Source organism: Canis lupus, chromosome 17 (assembly GCF_003254725.2).
Source record: "Canis lupus dingo isolate Sandy chromosome 17, ASM325472v2, whole genome shotgun sequence".
Lineage (NCBI taxonomy): Eukaryota > Metazoa > Chordata > Mammalia > Carnivora > Canidae > Canis > Canis lupus.
Window position 1 is genome coordinate 58,855,200 of NC_064259.1, and position 15,342 is coordinate 58,870,541.

The 15,342-nt window shown below is 43.8% G+C and overlaps 2 protein-coding genes across 5 annotated transcripts in view; one reads left to right on the forward strand and one right to left on the reverse strand.

Annotated features, from left to right (window-relative positions):
- LOC125752730 (translation initiation factor IF-2-like) overlaps window positions 1-2,707 on the reverse strand; it is a 19,260-nt gene extending 16,553 nt beyond the window's left edge. The window contains exons 1-2 of the mRNA XM_049095356.1: window positions 2,704-2,707; window positions 1,618-2,536 (exon numbers count right to left, since the gene is read on the reverse strand). Coding sequence (XP_048951313.1) covers window positions 1,701-2,536; window positions 2,704-2,707 — 840 coding nt within the window. The 3' untranslated portion in view covers window positions 1,618-1,700. The remainder of the gene's footprint in view (window positions 1-1,617; window positions 2,537-2,703) is intronic.
- Window positions 2,268-15,342, forward strand: part of LOC112664047 (neuroblastoma breakpoint family member 6-like protein) — a 26,307-nt gene continuing 13,232 nt past the window's right edge. For 2 of the 4 annotated variants that reach the window (XM_025453212.3, XM_025453209.3), the window contains exons 1-4: window positions 10,423-10,578; window positions 10,787-10,999; window positions 13,130-13,229; window positions 14,872-15,107. In XM_025453212.3, coding sequence (XP_025308997.1) covers window positions 10,822-10,999; window positions 13,130-13,229; window positions 14,872-15,107 — 514 coding nt within the window. In that variant the 5' untranslated portion in view covers window positions 10,423-10,578; window positions 10,787-10,821. Of the gene's footprint in view, window positions 2,393-2,815; window positions 3,044-10,422; window positions 10,579-10,786; window positions 11,000-13,129; window positions 13,230-14,871; window positions 15,108-15,342 lie in introns of those variants that run through there. The other 2 variants (XM_025453210.3, XM_049095864.1) reach the window with 2 other exon arrangements.

The window sequence follows — 15,342 nt, forward strand, 5'->3', positions numbered from 1 at the left end:
AAGGCCTTTTAATTATTTCTGCTCAGGAAAAATAATGTGTTATTTAAATTTTCTGCTTAATTCTAGGGAGAGTGTCTCATGGAGAGCCTCATTTGCTGGGTTGATTTGCCAAATGAGGTTGCACGGTGACAACTACAGGAGAGTGAAATTTTTTTTTTTTTTCATACAAAGGAAGATGGGAGTGAGGTTTAGATACAGTTCCAGAATAGGCTGGAACGAGTAAACTGATTTTAGGGTTTGGCTATGAATATCACATTTTGGATAAAAGGAGGCTGGATGGGGCAGCCCAGGTGGCTTAGCGGTTTAGCACCGCCTTCAGCCCGGGATGTGATCCTGGAGACCGGGGATCAAGTCCCACGTCGGGTTCCCTGCGTGGAGCCTGCTTCTGTCTCTGCCTCCCTCTCTCTGTGTGTGTCTCTCATGAATAAATAAATAAAATATTTTTTTAAAAAAAGGAGGCTGGCTGGTTATTTATATATATGAGAGGAAGATTCTAACGGAAATATCAGATATTTAAAGACTATCTATGATACTTTATCATTGATTCTTCTTTTCCATCTGTGTAAAAATAGCAAAAAGTGGACTTGATTTACTCCTTATATATTTTTTGAATGTATATTTAAGTAAGTTCCACAAACAATGCATTGAAAGTAAGAGAGGCTTAACCTGAGAGTCAAGTCTACCTAGCTGAAGTGCCCCTAGGTGTGTGACATTCTTAGTTTTAGTTGCTGTGGTGTCTCCTGTTGGGATGGGGGACCCCAAATGTGGGGGCCTTACTGATGGAGGCAGAGGGCCCAGTGGCACAGGCAGTAAAAGCATTCATTTGAGGCAGAACAAAAAGAAGATTATTGAATACACGGCAGGGGAGTGGTGGGCAGGTCACCAAGCAGAGACTGTGGGCAACCCAGGCAGTGGGTGGGGGCTGTATTTAAAGGCAAAAGGTGGGATCCCTGGGTGGCGCAGCGGTTTGGCGCCTGCCTTTGGCCCAGGGCGCGATCCTGGAGACCCGGGATCGAATCCCACGTCGGGCTCCCGGTGCATGGAGCCTGCTTCTCCCCTCTGCCTATGTGTCTGCCTCTCTCTCTCTCTCTCTCTCTCTCTCTCTCTCTCTCTCTCTGTGACTATCATAAATAAATAAAAAAATTAAAAAAAAAATAAAGGCAAAAGGTGAGAAGGTATGGCGACTATGGCATTTTCCCTTTTTCAGTAACTGTGCCTGATTGTAAATAGCCCATTAAGTTAGTTAGGGCCTATGAATATTTCGAGGTAGGTCACCTGAGGGCCTGTCTGTATTCCGCCGGGGGAGGGGGGAGGGGTGTATAGCCGGCCCTGGGCCCTTTCTACTTTCTATTGGTCAAGCCTGTTGCCTAAAAGTAGCCTCTACAGTTGGTTTCTCGGGTTTCCCCCACACCTGGAAGCCTGCATTCAAAGCCCATCAGGAGCCATTTCCTTTGCTAGAATATTTTAAAGTACTCTTCCGTCAAGGAAGTGCATTAAAGATACACTTCCCAGTTGCATTCCTGGAATCCACAGAAAGCCCCGGGAGAGATGGATCAGGGGCGGGTTCCTCACTGACCGCCAGGCCGAGGCTCCCCCCAAGACGGGAACGACACTCACCTTCGGCAGCCACGGGACCCCGGTTTCATCTTCCGCCGCGTTTAGAGAAGGAAATGGCCTGCAGTTGTTCCTTCCCCTCGGCTCTATTTCCACCTCTCCCCTTCCGTTTCTCCCAGAGCGTTTCGGGAGCCGAATATGGGACGGGACCTCGGGGGAGGCGGCCCCTCTCCTCCCGGGCCCTCGGGCCTGGGCGTCTGGGCGGCTCCGGCCGGCCGGGACGTTACCGCCCGCGGGGGAGGACGCGGGGCCGCGAGGGCCGCAGGGGGCGGGGGGCGGGGGGCCCGCGCGGGTCGCGAGGGCGGTGAGGTGCGTCCGCGCGCCCCGCGCACTTGCGCGTCGCCGGCTGCGACACCTTGAATCGCCGCCGCCCGGAGCGGGTCCGCCGGCCGCACGCGGGGGTGCGGGGCTCGACCCGGCGGGAGCGGCGGCGCCGAGGGGGCCCGGCCCTGTCCTGCCCCTCGAGGCCGGCCCGGGAGAGGCTCGTGTGACGCGCAGCGCCCAGGACTCGGCTCCGCGGCGGCCCAGCCGGCGGTCCCCAGGTTAAAGGTCGCAAACCCTGCAGTCTTGGCGGAGCGGCGGTCGCGAGCGGAGTCCTTCTCTCCGCCGGCGTCGGGACAGCCGTTTGCCGGAGACCGACCGCAGGGAGAGCGCGTGGCTCCGGGACCGGGGCTGACGAGAGAAGCCGCGCGGTTTCCGACACGGCGGGTGTGTGGCGGGGAGGGAGGCCGGCGTCCGAGCACGCGGTGCGGCCCGAGCGTGCGGAGCCTCAGCGGAGGTGGGTCGGCAGTGCGGGGCCGCAGGTTGTGGCGGGGACCCGGGGTCCAGCTGGGCCGCCCGGCCTTCCTTGAGGCGGTCTCGGTCCGCGCGGCTCGGCGGCCGCGTCCCTCGCGGTCCTCCGGGCGATGCGGGGCCCCGGGGTCTCACGCCGGCGCCTCCCCTCGCCACACTCGTCTACTCTGCTGAGGAAAAGAGTTGATGAAAACAGACCTACACAAACGACTTGAGTCTAAGAGCTTTCCTTTCCCAGAGTCTCCTCTAAACCTCCCGAGCGAGTGATTGTCATGGCCTGCCCCCAGTGCTGCTTACCCATAAGCATTAAAATGAACCTTCTACCAAAAGTCTTGCTTAGGGGGATATAAAATAAACAGGAGTGACAAAAATATTTTAGGGCCTACTTCCACAGAAGAGTCTGAGGCCCCTTCTCTGTAGCATCCCTCAGATCCTCGCTAATTCCTTTGCACAAATCTTTCCTTAGGCTGCTAATGCCTCCCCAGTCATTATGGTGTCTGCTGGGCCCCGCAGCTTCTCTCCTTCCTGGACCTTCATTTCTTGATACTCCCGAGTGAGATGCTGGTCGGAGGTCAGCCCAAGACCCAGATGCTAATCAGTGACCCATAACGCCTTAAATTCCAGATATCTGCCCTCGGTAAGGACAGAAGTAGCAATGGCTTTGGTTTCAAGTGTTCAGAATGACCCACCATACTTGTCTTTTCAAAGACAGTTCTGAAAAATCCCTTGTTTAGACCTCAGCATGTTCTGCTCTGGAATTAACCTAAGGGGTATAGTTGCCTTTTTTCCTTTCTAGTGTTGCCTCCTGAGTCTCACAACCCTGTAATAACCTGTCCTGTTAGTGCCATAGATAATACAACAGAGGGCACTGGACACATAAAAGTGCAAGGAAAACACTCCTTTGACCACAAATGGAACCCAGACCTCCCACATGGAAGCCAGAATTCTGCTACTGAATTCAGAGATGTTTGTTTCTCAACTGCTGCAGTAGGTCTAATCAAAAAGTGTCTCAGGAAGGACTTTGAAACAGCAAGTCTCAGATAGCTTTCCACGGCTGTTCTCTTTGGAACTGGTAGCACATAGAAAACACCTGCAGCAGAGGCTTGACTAGGGGATTTATGTAAGGTAGCTCTATAAAGCAATGGCACTCAAAAAAATCTAATTTGAGGGACGCCTGGGTGGCTCAGCCATTGAGCATCTGCCTTTGGCTCAGGGTGTGATCTGGGGTATCGGGATCGAGTTCCGCATCGGGTCTGCATGGAGCCTGCTTCTCCCTCTGTATGTCTCTGCCTCTCTCTGTGTATCTCTCATGAATAAATAAATAAAATCTTCAAAAAATATATCTAATTTGAAAGAGCCTAATTCTGGGAGGAAATCTCTTTCCAAAGTAGATAACAGACTTCTAGAAAAACATCAGAAAATAGGACACCTGGCGGGCTCAGTCAGTGGAGCATGTGACTCAATCTCACATGTTGTAAATTTGAGGCCCATGCTGAGTGTAGAGATTACTTAAATTCTTAAAAAAAAAAAAATTAGTTCAGACTCTTGTGTCTGGTCCTAAATCTAGCGTGGACCTATGGAAAGTTAATTTCCTCCTTGGCTAAAGCAGTCTCTTTGCCTTCCCATTGCTTGGTGCCTCCCAAACCTTTCCTTCCATTTTTTTCACCAGTTCTTTAGACAGTGAAGGTTCAGGAAGCTGGCTCTGAGTATGTGCTGAGTTACTCAGGAAAACCTGGGTGATAATTGAATTTCTCACCTCTGAAGCTTCTTTTGAGTGTCTAGAAAAGACCAAGAATCAAATAGGCAGCTTTTAAACTGTGATGTCTTTAAGCTTTTATTTATTTATTTGACAGAGAGCACAAGCAGGGGGAGTAGCAGAAAGAGAGGGAGAAAGGGAGAAGGAGAAGCAGGCTCCCAACTGAGCAGGGAGGCCTATGCAGGCCTGATGCAGGGCTCCATCCCAAGATGCCCCAAAGACCCCAGGATCATGACTTGAGCCAAAGGTAGACACTCAATCGACTGAGCCACCCAGGTGCCCCTCAAACTGTGATGCCTTGCAGAAACCTATACAGGATGAATAAAAAGTGAGATTCCAAGATTTCTTTCCTTTATCTCACCATCTTGGCCACAGAAGGCAGCCAGGGAAAAACAATTTGACATTTCCTGTAGACACTAGAATATCACTTCTTTAGCCAATTTAAAAGCTTCACCTTACCCTTTGTCTTTGTCTGAGAGTTATATTTTCACTTACAATGCCTTAAAATTAGCCTGGGACAGACTTGTACTGTTCTTAATATATAGCCCTTGTCTGTCTAACACACTGCCATAGCTGGAATTTATTTTTACATCCAATTTGAGAGGATTTGAATCCATCATAATTAGTTGTATTTAGTGTTGGTTGGAGATTGCTGACAGTTGTTTTCACTTCTACCCACCTCATTGTGTGATTTCTGTTGTTAAAAACAAATTTCTTCCTGCCTATTTTAACTGGTCAAATATTCAGCATTTTTTGAAATTCCATGTCATTGATGACCTATGGATTTTCTTAGATCCTAGGGGCATAGGATAAAGATAACATTGTTCCTTAGTTCAGAACACATGGTGGCAATTGGGTGCTCTGAGCAAGGCCCTTTCCTCCTTCTCTCTTTTTTCTTTTTTTTCTTTTTTAAGATTTTATTTATTTATTCATTCATGAAAGACACACACACAGAGAGGCAGAGACACAGGCAGAGGAAGAAGCAGGCTCCATGCAGGGAGCCCGATGTGGGACTCAATCCCCGGTCTCCAGGATCAGGCCCTGGGCCCAAGGCAGCACTAAACCGCTGAGCCACCCGGGCTCCCCCTCCTTCTCTTTCATTATTAGTTCATCTCCCATTCCCTTCTCCACCCCCAAAAGCATACACTCTAATGAGTATAGTATAGGTCCTTTTATTGTAGCTTCTCTTTGTATATTTAAATGTGTTTGTCTTTAAAAAAAAAAACATGGTCCCCATTTTAGGGGGATAGATTAAAACCACCATTTTTTTTAAATAAATATTTTATTTAAGAAAGAGAGCATGCACAAGCAAGGGAGGGGAAAGGGGAGAGGAACAAGCAGACTGTCTATTAGTGGGGAGCCAGATGTGGGGTTTCATCCCAGGACCTTGAGATCATGACCTGAGCCAAAATCAGACACTCAACTGAGCCACCAAGGCACCCTAAAACCACTTTTTTAAAAAAAGATTTTATTTCTTTGATGAAGAGAGAGTGTGTGAGCACTGTTCTCCAGTCCTTCCAAGATGAAATCAATAGCTTTCTAGTATTTTTTTCTAAACTGAACTCTAATTGATATAAAAGATTAGTCCGCAGATCTTTTTTCTTTTCCTAATCTTTCCTATTAGCACGATTTTCAATATCTAGCTCATTATATCTTTCTGGTGCACAGAATACTGTGGCCTGTCTCTTTTTATTATCTTTATTTTCTCTCCTCACATTTATAGGCATCTAATTTGTTCCCACGTCCTGGACACTACAAGTAAAGCTAAAAAGATCATCCCCATTCATACCTCATCATGGAATCACACAATTTCTCTGTGGTATACACATAAGGGTGGGATGTTGGAGAACAGGATGTGTGCACACTTACTTTCACTAAATGCTGCCAGGGTGCTCTCAGTTTGCTCTTGCTAGTGGTGATGCTGGTTTATTTCCCAAGTGTGGAAAAAACACAGCAATATATATGGTGGCTTAAGACTGAGTTTGTGGTTGCTTTGCCTGGGTCTTACTCTTCGAAGACAAATTTCCAAAAGTTTGCACCACCCTCACATGTTGGTTCCTAATTATCAAGGTCCTGAAGGCATCTGGACCACGCTAATCAAAGGAGTAATCAACCAGGAGCAATCTTCTCTCCCTTGGCTATTGGGACCATACTGACCCTGAGAGATGATGGAAGAAGATTTGCAGGGCCCAACTGCCAGGAACTGACTTTAATTGAGGCAATGGGAACTATACTGTGTTAGCTTTGAAACATGGATTCATATTGGAAGAAGGAAGAACCTCTGCCAGTGCTTAGAAATTAGAAAACAGGGACGAAAGCAAGTAACAACCCTGGTGTGCCTTGACCTTCTGGCTTCAAGTCAGTTCTCTAACAGCTGAAATAAATAAAGGCCACTAAAAATCCCTCTAAGGAAGCTCCCATGGAAGAAATGTTATGGAACTTGGTCTTAGAGAGGTTCTTAGGAGTCAAGTCTCCAAGGTGTCATTGGAGCATGGAGACCTTTGTACAATTTTAGATTTCAGACCCCGGCTGGGAATTTGTAGCCTCATGTAGTGCAGCTCTCTTTTAGCTGATTCTTTCCAAACCAAACTCCAAAACCAGAAGGGCTCTCAGCATAGTTGGCACCTATGGAGTCACTGAGTCCTGAACCTGAACTATTGGGAATGTTATGAACTATGCAAGGAGCCTTGAGTTCAGACCATTGGTAGTTCAGTGGCAGTAGCCGTGGCTTCATGTGGACTACCTAGTTTTGATTCCTGGCCAATGTATTTGTTTGCTGTTCACTCTAACACAGTTCATTTGCTGCCTCTGCAGAGTATCAGTGGGAATCTTTATTGTGTATACAAGATTAGAACAGTAATTCTTTTTACTACTTCTGTTAGACTGTTTATTGTACAGGTTAATCTGGTCTATGTAGAGATCTAGCAACTAGAAGCTGTGAAACGAAAAAAATATGGAGAACCTGGCAATGATTTTTGAAATAAAAGCATTAGGGGCCAAGTTATGATTCTGGAAGGATTAGTATTCTGATTGAAGTATAACAAGTACTCTTCCAGGTTATATCTTTCAAGGTGGGGAGTTAAGTTCTGGTGTGATTCTGTAGTGTAGAATATTAGATACGATATCCTTGGCACATTTGCCTACACCTCTGACTGATCCAGACAAAGTATCATGGTCACCATTTAACCTTGATTTGCATACTTGGCCTTGAGCTGGTCACCTAGTAAGTAGCTTCTTCCTATGCAGTGGGGTTGAGGTAGTGAACCTCCAGGAAAAGGAGTAGCTCTGGGGTAGGCCAGATACCCCAATAATAGTAAAGATGTCATGGGTCCAGGGAAGGGCAAGGATTTTATGCAGTAACCACATATTGCGGACAGGAAGATGTGAGGAGTGTGCTTGGACCTTCCAGGTGGGTGAAATTCAGAGTCTAGATGAATCAGAATCCTGTGGCTTCCAGTAACACCAGCTGCCTGTACTCAGCCTCCCTCAGTGGTGACTTTGGCTCCAAAGAGACGTAGAACGTGCAAAAAAAAGAGAAAAGGCTGAATGATAACTGGCAGTTATGCCTCCAAATCTAGATAGACAAAGTAACATGCAAGTACAAAACAGAAGAGAAGGATGCACAGAAGCAGTGAGAGTCTGTCTGAATCTGTATGGCAGATATTATAAATGCATTAAAAAATTATCAGCTTATGATTTTAGGTACCACTAATTATGAAGTTGTAGGATCAAGGACTTGGTTTCTCTGCCCATGGCTCCCTCCATCTTCAAAGCCAGCAATGAGGAGTTTCTCCCTCAATGAATCCCTGACAAGCTTTGAATCTCTCTGACTTCTCGGCTCTTTGACCTCTAGACCCAAATTTATAGGGTCCATGTAATTAGGTCAGTTCACCTGGATAATTTCCCCCATTTTAAGGTCAACTTATTTATATCTGCAAAATCCCTTTTGCCATATAACATACCAGAATTATGCAAATAGCAATCATAAGGAAATTGGAATGACTATACTAGTACCAGACAAAAAAGACAGGGGACTTTAAAACATAAAAAATGTTATGAGAGGGGCACCTTGGAAGCTCAATCGGTTAAGTGTCTGACTCTTGATTTCAGTTCAGGTCATGATTTCAGGGTCTTGGGATCAAGCCTTGGATCAGGCTCTGTTCTTAACGGGGAGTCTGCTGCTTGAGATTCTCTCCCTCTGCCCCTCCCCCCAGCTTGTGTGTGCTCGCTCTCAGAAAAATAAATAAATTTTTAAAAATTTTATGAGAGGGCAGCCCCAGTGGCACAGCGGTTTAGCGCCGCCTGCAGCCCAGGGCGTGATCTGGAGACCCTTGATCGAGTCCCACGTCAGGCTCTCTGCATGGAGCCTGCTTCTCCCTCTGCCTGTGTCTCTGCCTCTCTCTCTCTCTCTCTCTCTTCATCTCTATGAATAAATAAATAAATTCTTTAAAAAAATTTATGAGAGATAAAGAAGGATCTTTTATAATGATAAAAGGTTAAACCATGAGGAAGTTATAATACTAATAAAAACATTTGCATCTAATAGTCCTAAAACACAAGAAACCAAAACTGACAGAATCAAAGAGAGAAATAGGCAATTCAACAATAATAGTTGGAGGGATGCCTCGGTGGCTCAGCAGTTGAGTGTCTGCCTTTGGCCCAGGGTGTGATCCCTGGATCTGGGATCAAGTCCCACATTGGGCTCCTTGCATGGAGCCTGCTTCTCCCTCTGACTATGTCTCTGCCTCTCTCTCTCCCTCTCTGTGTCTCTCATGAATAAATAAATAAAATCTTAAAAAACAAAACAAAACAAAACAATAATAGTTGGATACCTCAATACCACACTCTGAATAGTAGGTAGAAAACCAGGCAGAAGATCAATAAATCAATAAGGAGATTGAAGACTTAAACAACATGACATAACAGACATCTATAGAACACTCCACCCAAAAAGAACAGAATAATACATTTTTTTCAATTGTACTTAGAATATTCAACCATACACTAAGCCATAAAAAAAGCCTCAATACATTTAAAAGGACTGAAATCATAAAATTTTGAGATATCTCACAAGCCAATACTATCACATAGTCCAGTTCAAGTTGGCAAGTGGGGTAGGTAGGTTGTCAGGTCATCTTTCACTTTGTCATGAATGTTCAGTGACACATATGGAGGTGGCCATTGTCATACAAGTATGGGCCACTAGCCTGGAAAAATGGGAAGAGACAGATACTCCAGAGAAGTTTCTCTAGTGTCAGACTCACAAAACCTGAGGGAGAAATGGCTCCGTAGGAAGTAAGGAGGTGTCAGGGGATGCCTTGCTCTCCTAACTGTGCCTCTCTTGAAAACTTCAGCCTCTACATCATGAAGTCATTGCACAGGAATGCTGTGAATCACAACCAACCACCATCCACCCACGACCTGATTTCTACCTTGTTCTGAGAAAACAACTGCAAGTCAATATACATGGGCCAACACAAACTGTCAGTGTTCTGCAAAAACTACTCTGGACGTAAAGGATACAATTAGTTTATAAGTCATCCCAGGGTGGCCACTACATGCATTCAAAGACCTATACAAAAACTCTTTCATGACTTTGACAAATGGGAAAGATACCCTGTGGAGCAAGAATAAAATTCATAAGTGACAATCTCAAAATATGTATATAGAGATTAAAACACAAAGCAACCCACACAGGTAGGACAGGGCTAGGAAGTAGGGAAGTCAAACTTGACTTCAAGTGTTTTGAAAAGTCAGTATGCTTCCCCAGGACATAACCCTGGACTATGGCAGGAAGAAAATTCAGACATGAGATAGAAATCCTTACAGTTATTTACACATTAAATATTCTACTCAGAATTTTTTCTTATAGTATTAGACTAATATGGAATAAACCTAGAGAACAAAAGAACACCAAGAGTATCTAAAAGTTTTAAATTTTTCATGAAGGAAAAGTGAAGTGACTTCATAACAGTCTTTAAGACAATGAAATAATTTGGAAAATTATTGATTCCTTCGTGTTTTCTATGCACTTAAAGGAATAAACAATGAAAATATGTTTAAATTTAGAAAGAGATAAGTTTGTGGTATCAGCACATGGACCTACAAATACTGAGAGTGGCTGCTTAGGGCTCGAGGGTGGTCCTGTCAGTGGTGACCTTCACAACAAACCAGGTGGCCTTGTGTATCAGCATGGCCTCAGCTACTGGAAGGCAGTGGCATCTAAGATTCCATGACACTCCCCACTTTCTAGTTCTGTTATTGTGACTCTGAACAGTCCAGGCAGGCTGGATGCTCTGTCTGGCACTGTTAACAGAGCCTGAGTGCAGGCAGTGCCCTAGGCTCTGAGCTCTGGCCTTGTTTTTGTGGTTAAGAATTGTTACAGCTGTGGAATGCTTACAAAGTTTAGCCCCAAAGTAAGTATGAATTACATCTGTATACTCTTGACCTGTTTAAGTCCATTTTTTCCCACTTAATGACACTGCAAGGTATAATTTACAAACTATAAAACTTACTATTAGCGTTGTACAGTTCAAGGATTTTTAGTAATTCACCAGGCAGTGCAACCATCACCATAATCTATTCACTTGTTTCTAATTATTTGTTTGGGTTTCTGCTCCCCAGGTTCTGGCTCTACTTCTACCACCACAAGCTTCATCATGGCAGAATCGCTCACTACTTTCTCTGATCCAAGGACAGAAATAAGCAGCCTGGAAACCAACCAGTACTTGTGCTCCCAGCTGGAAAAAAACGAACAGAACTTCCGAGACCTCACAGAGAGATTCCTCACATCCAGGGCTACTGCTTACATCTTGGCCAACCAGCTGCAGAAATATAGTAAGCCCTATGGGTTCACAGTCACCATAGTGATAAATGATTGCCTATCTTCCCTAGGAGAAACTAAACACTCTACTTTATTCTTCTCTCTTCATCAAAATAAATCTCATCCTGACCACAGTCCTAGGAAGGTAGAAGTGAGTATTTTACCCTCAGTTTGCAAAAGATGGAAACACTGAGGCAGAAAGGGATAAAGTTTACAGAAGCACAGAAGCTAAAATCTTGGTTCCGGCACTAAGCTGTCTTTTCTGTCTCAGGAACATGTGTCAGATTCTAGAAACATATAGCATCACTGTTGGCTTAATTAAATCTCAGGATTCAATTCCAACTTTTACTAAGTACCCATTTGCAAAGCATTATACTAGATGCACTAGAAGTGTACTAGTTAGTATTCTCTTCCTGCCTTATAGGAGCTTAGAACTATCTGTTCCCAACTGAACCACAGATACCTGGAGATCAGAACATCAGTAGCAGACACAGAGGGAAGTTCTTATGCCTGGAGCAAGATTTTTTTCCCTACACAAGTTCTAAGAAGCTGTTCCTCACACGCTGGTGATATTGAAAGTATTTCCAGGAAAGTCAGAGACTCTGTAACACCTTTTCAATCTCTCCCTGAATATGAGCTTTGCAGACAGCAAGCTAGTCCAGGATCTGGACTTTGAGATGTGTGGCCAAAATGAGAATGAGGCTAAGTGGGCAAGGCCTTTAGTCCAGCAGACCGGGTCAGTGTAGGAGCTGGCCCTTCCGTCTCCATGCTCAGTTCTCACATTTGGAAATCCTTGGACAATTCCAAAACTGTTGGTAATGGGGCCCGCAGGAAGCTATAGTGACTGAAGGAAACATGATGCAAGTGAGGGCACATGAGAGATAGGAATATTAGGAGGATTCTTGCTGATATTGAAGTTGAGTTTGCTTCCAAATTTCTACAGTTATATTTCAATAAATCAATGGGGGATAAAATTTGCTATCCAACTTACTAGACATGGAGAAAAATTAAAAAGCCTACTTATTAAAGAAAAAAGATGAGCTTTGGGGTATGGAAATATAAGTGTTTTTTTTTATTAACATCATTCATTAAAACCACAATTGTAAGACAAATTTTTTGAAGCTAAAGAAGAAAAAAGATATCATCCTAGATCTCGGTGTAAAGATATTACAGTGCAGTGATTAACAGCATGTATCCTTGCGTCAGACTTCTGGGTTAAAATCCAAGTTATCCTCTTTATACCTCAATTTCCTCATCTCTAATGGTAATAAGAATATTTACCTTTTTAACTAGTGGTGATGACAGCATGATGATAATTCTTGAAAAATCTACTAGACCAGTGCCATGGAAGCACTATGTATTAGTTCTCCCTCTAATCTAACACAACACCTGGTAGCATTTGAACATGTCTTTCAGATATTTCCCCTTCATATACATATTACACAGTTGTATCCAGATAAACTTTGAAATCTTTGAAATATGAGGATTATTGAAACTCTCAACATAGGAGGACTAGTCCTATAATCTTCGGAGGTCTAGGGTGCCTGGGTGGCTCAGTTGATTAAGCAGCTGCTTTTAGCTCAGGTCATCTTCCTGAAGTCCCTGGATTGAGCCCCACCTCTTCCTGCTCAGAGGGAAGTCTGCTTCTTCCTCTCCCTCTGCCCCTCCCCCTGCTCATGGTCTCTCTCTCTCTCTCTCTCTGTCTCACTTCCTCACTCTTTGTCAAATAAATAAATAAAATCTAAAAAAAAATCTTTGGAGCCTTCCCTCAACACACAAGAAATCACTACTTCATGTCCCAGGTTAATGGTTTACCTAAGAGCCTACGAGGCTTAGGCTTAGTAAAGTGGCCCAAGATTTGGAGCCAGACCTCAATGTGAATTCTGACTTGTTTCCTTCTAGTTTAATAATCTTCAGTAAGTTACCTGCCCATGAACTTCTCTATCCTCATATCTCAAATGCCATGTTGAGGAATTTGATAATAAATTGTAGGAGATTGAGGAATGAGATGTGGATATCGGAGTATGGAGCTTGGTAATGGAGTTATATTTGTACTTGGGATGGACCTTGCCTCTTCCATTGAAGGCAGTGACTATAGCAGCATGTCCAGCTTTCCACTGAGGCAAGTGTGTCTATTTTCTCAGAGAATGAAGAGTACAAAGCCCTCATTGACCCCATGCTGGAGGAGGAAGTGCAGTTTGGCAGGGAGCTGGCAGAGAAGATGAAACCATCTGCAAGACTTGGGTAAGGAGGTACCTGTGGGAAAGTGTGAATTACTATTTTGAAGTGGGGTAGCCCAGGCTGCTAGTATAAGGAGCACATTCGTCCAAGGACAGAAACAGAAAAGTACATGGTAGGCACAGAACTAGATAAAGACAACTGTGGGGTTATGGGAGTGAGTTGGTAGAGTAGTTAAGTCTCTGGGGTCCTTCCTTAAATAGCATATAAATAAAATGGAGACAGATGCCTGAGATAGAATACTAACAATGTGGCTTCCAGCTGTGTGACTTTGGGCAAATTTCCTTAACTTTCCTACATCTCAGTTACCTCAGCTATTTCATCTGTAAAATGAAAATATGAACAGTATCATAACCTTCAGAAGGTTATGAAGATTAAATGCATGATTACAAGTTAGAACCATCTCTGACACATATGGAGGTCATCTCAACAAATATTTTCTGTAATTATTATGCTTTTATTTTTTTTTATAGGTATGGTGGTTGTCATTAATGGACTAGCATTTTCTACCACAAGAGATATTTTCCAAGCTTTCCAAAGTGCCTTTTCAGGATAAAAATGTTTTTCCTTCTCAACTTTGATTTTTTTTCTAAGTATCATACTATATGAAGTACTAACTGGTAGGGCTATTAGGTAGATAGATAATCAAGCAGCTGTTGTATAGAAAATAGATTATTAATGTGCTGAGGACCAACATTGTTTATCCTCAGAAGGGTTTCAAATACAGGGTGGATTGTGGCATTCAAGATATCTTTTAACTCTGTTGAAATTAAATCTGAGAAACTCATTAAACCTACTAAAACAGAGATAATTGTTTGCAGGAAGCCCAGGTCTGGAGCTTCTGTTGCTCTTTAGTCTATGCCTTTACCAGCTCTGACACTTTATAGGAACTCTGTGGAATAGAGTTTGAAAGACAATCTGTAGAGTATCACTTAGTAGGACAGCAGGGAGGAGATTCAGGCATCAGATGAGGTAGATGACTATAAATGTCTAGTCCAGCTTTAGGATTATGTGGTTCTAAGTATTGACTGAGTGCCTACCTGTGTTATACACTCTGTTGGGTACTGTAAGTTGGGTAGTATGTGACACTGTCTCTAGCTTCAGAGAGCTCACATTTTAGATTAGAATCCATGTAGAGTATTTGTATAATCATTAGAAAATGGTGAAAACCCATTTAGAGTGATGTAATTGTTGTTACTTGGAACTTTATTACTCTTTAGTGTCTTCTTACTTATTATGGGTTTTTTTTTTTTCATTCTTTTTCAAAGAATGCTGTCCTTCTTGACCCTTTCATGGATTTTCTTTTCATCCTTTGAGTCAACACCACATCTACCTATCGAATACTTTTATATGAGGTTTGTGTGTGTGTGTGCATGTCACTTTCTGCATAATGCTTGATGATATATATTCCATGGAAATGGATGTGGGCTTAACTGAGAAACTGAAGGGGCATCTTTTCAAAGTAAGGTTAATGAAAAACAAAGAAACAAACCCAATGCTGTTTCCTCATTCCCTCTGCCACAGGCAAGTCCCACAACTTGTGTAAGAATTCAACTTGGGAAATTCCTTAGGGGCATTCTATGAGATATCTCTGCTGAAACTTCCGTAACCTATGCACTGTTACCTTTTACTTTTCTTTTTACTTTAGGAAATATGATCCCCTAATTCAGGCTCAGGCCCAAGAACTGACCCACTTACGACAGAGGATACAGGAAGGGAAAGGTGTCTGTTACCTTTTTATTCAGCATACAAAGAACACGGTCAAGTCTTTTGAGGGCCTCCTCAGGAGCACTGACATTGCTTCCTACCAGGGGCAGAGATTCTGTGAGCAACTGGCCCAAGGAAGCCAGCTGGCAGAGAGCCTAGCCAGCAAACTCACCACTGGTAAGTTGGCTTGCATGCTACGGAGACCTTTTAGATCCTCACATAAGTAAGTCTCCATGCTTCAACGACTCTAAGAGTGACTTTTTAGCCAGATGTCCTGCTGTTTTGTGCTTTTTCTCAGCCTATTAATAGTGATACTATCAGGTAGAAATACCTAGAGTCACTCACCTGGGCCCAAGGTGAACCCTCACAGGTATTTCCTCTTTCTTTTAAGGATTATTGATTTACATAAAAA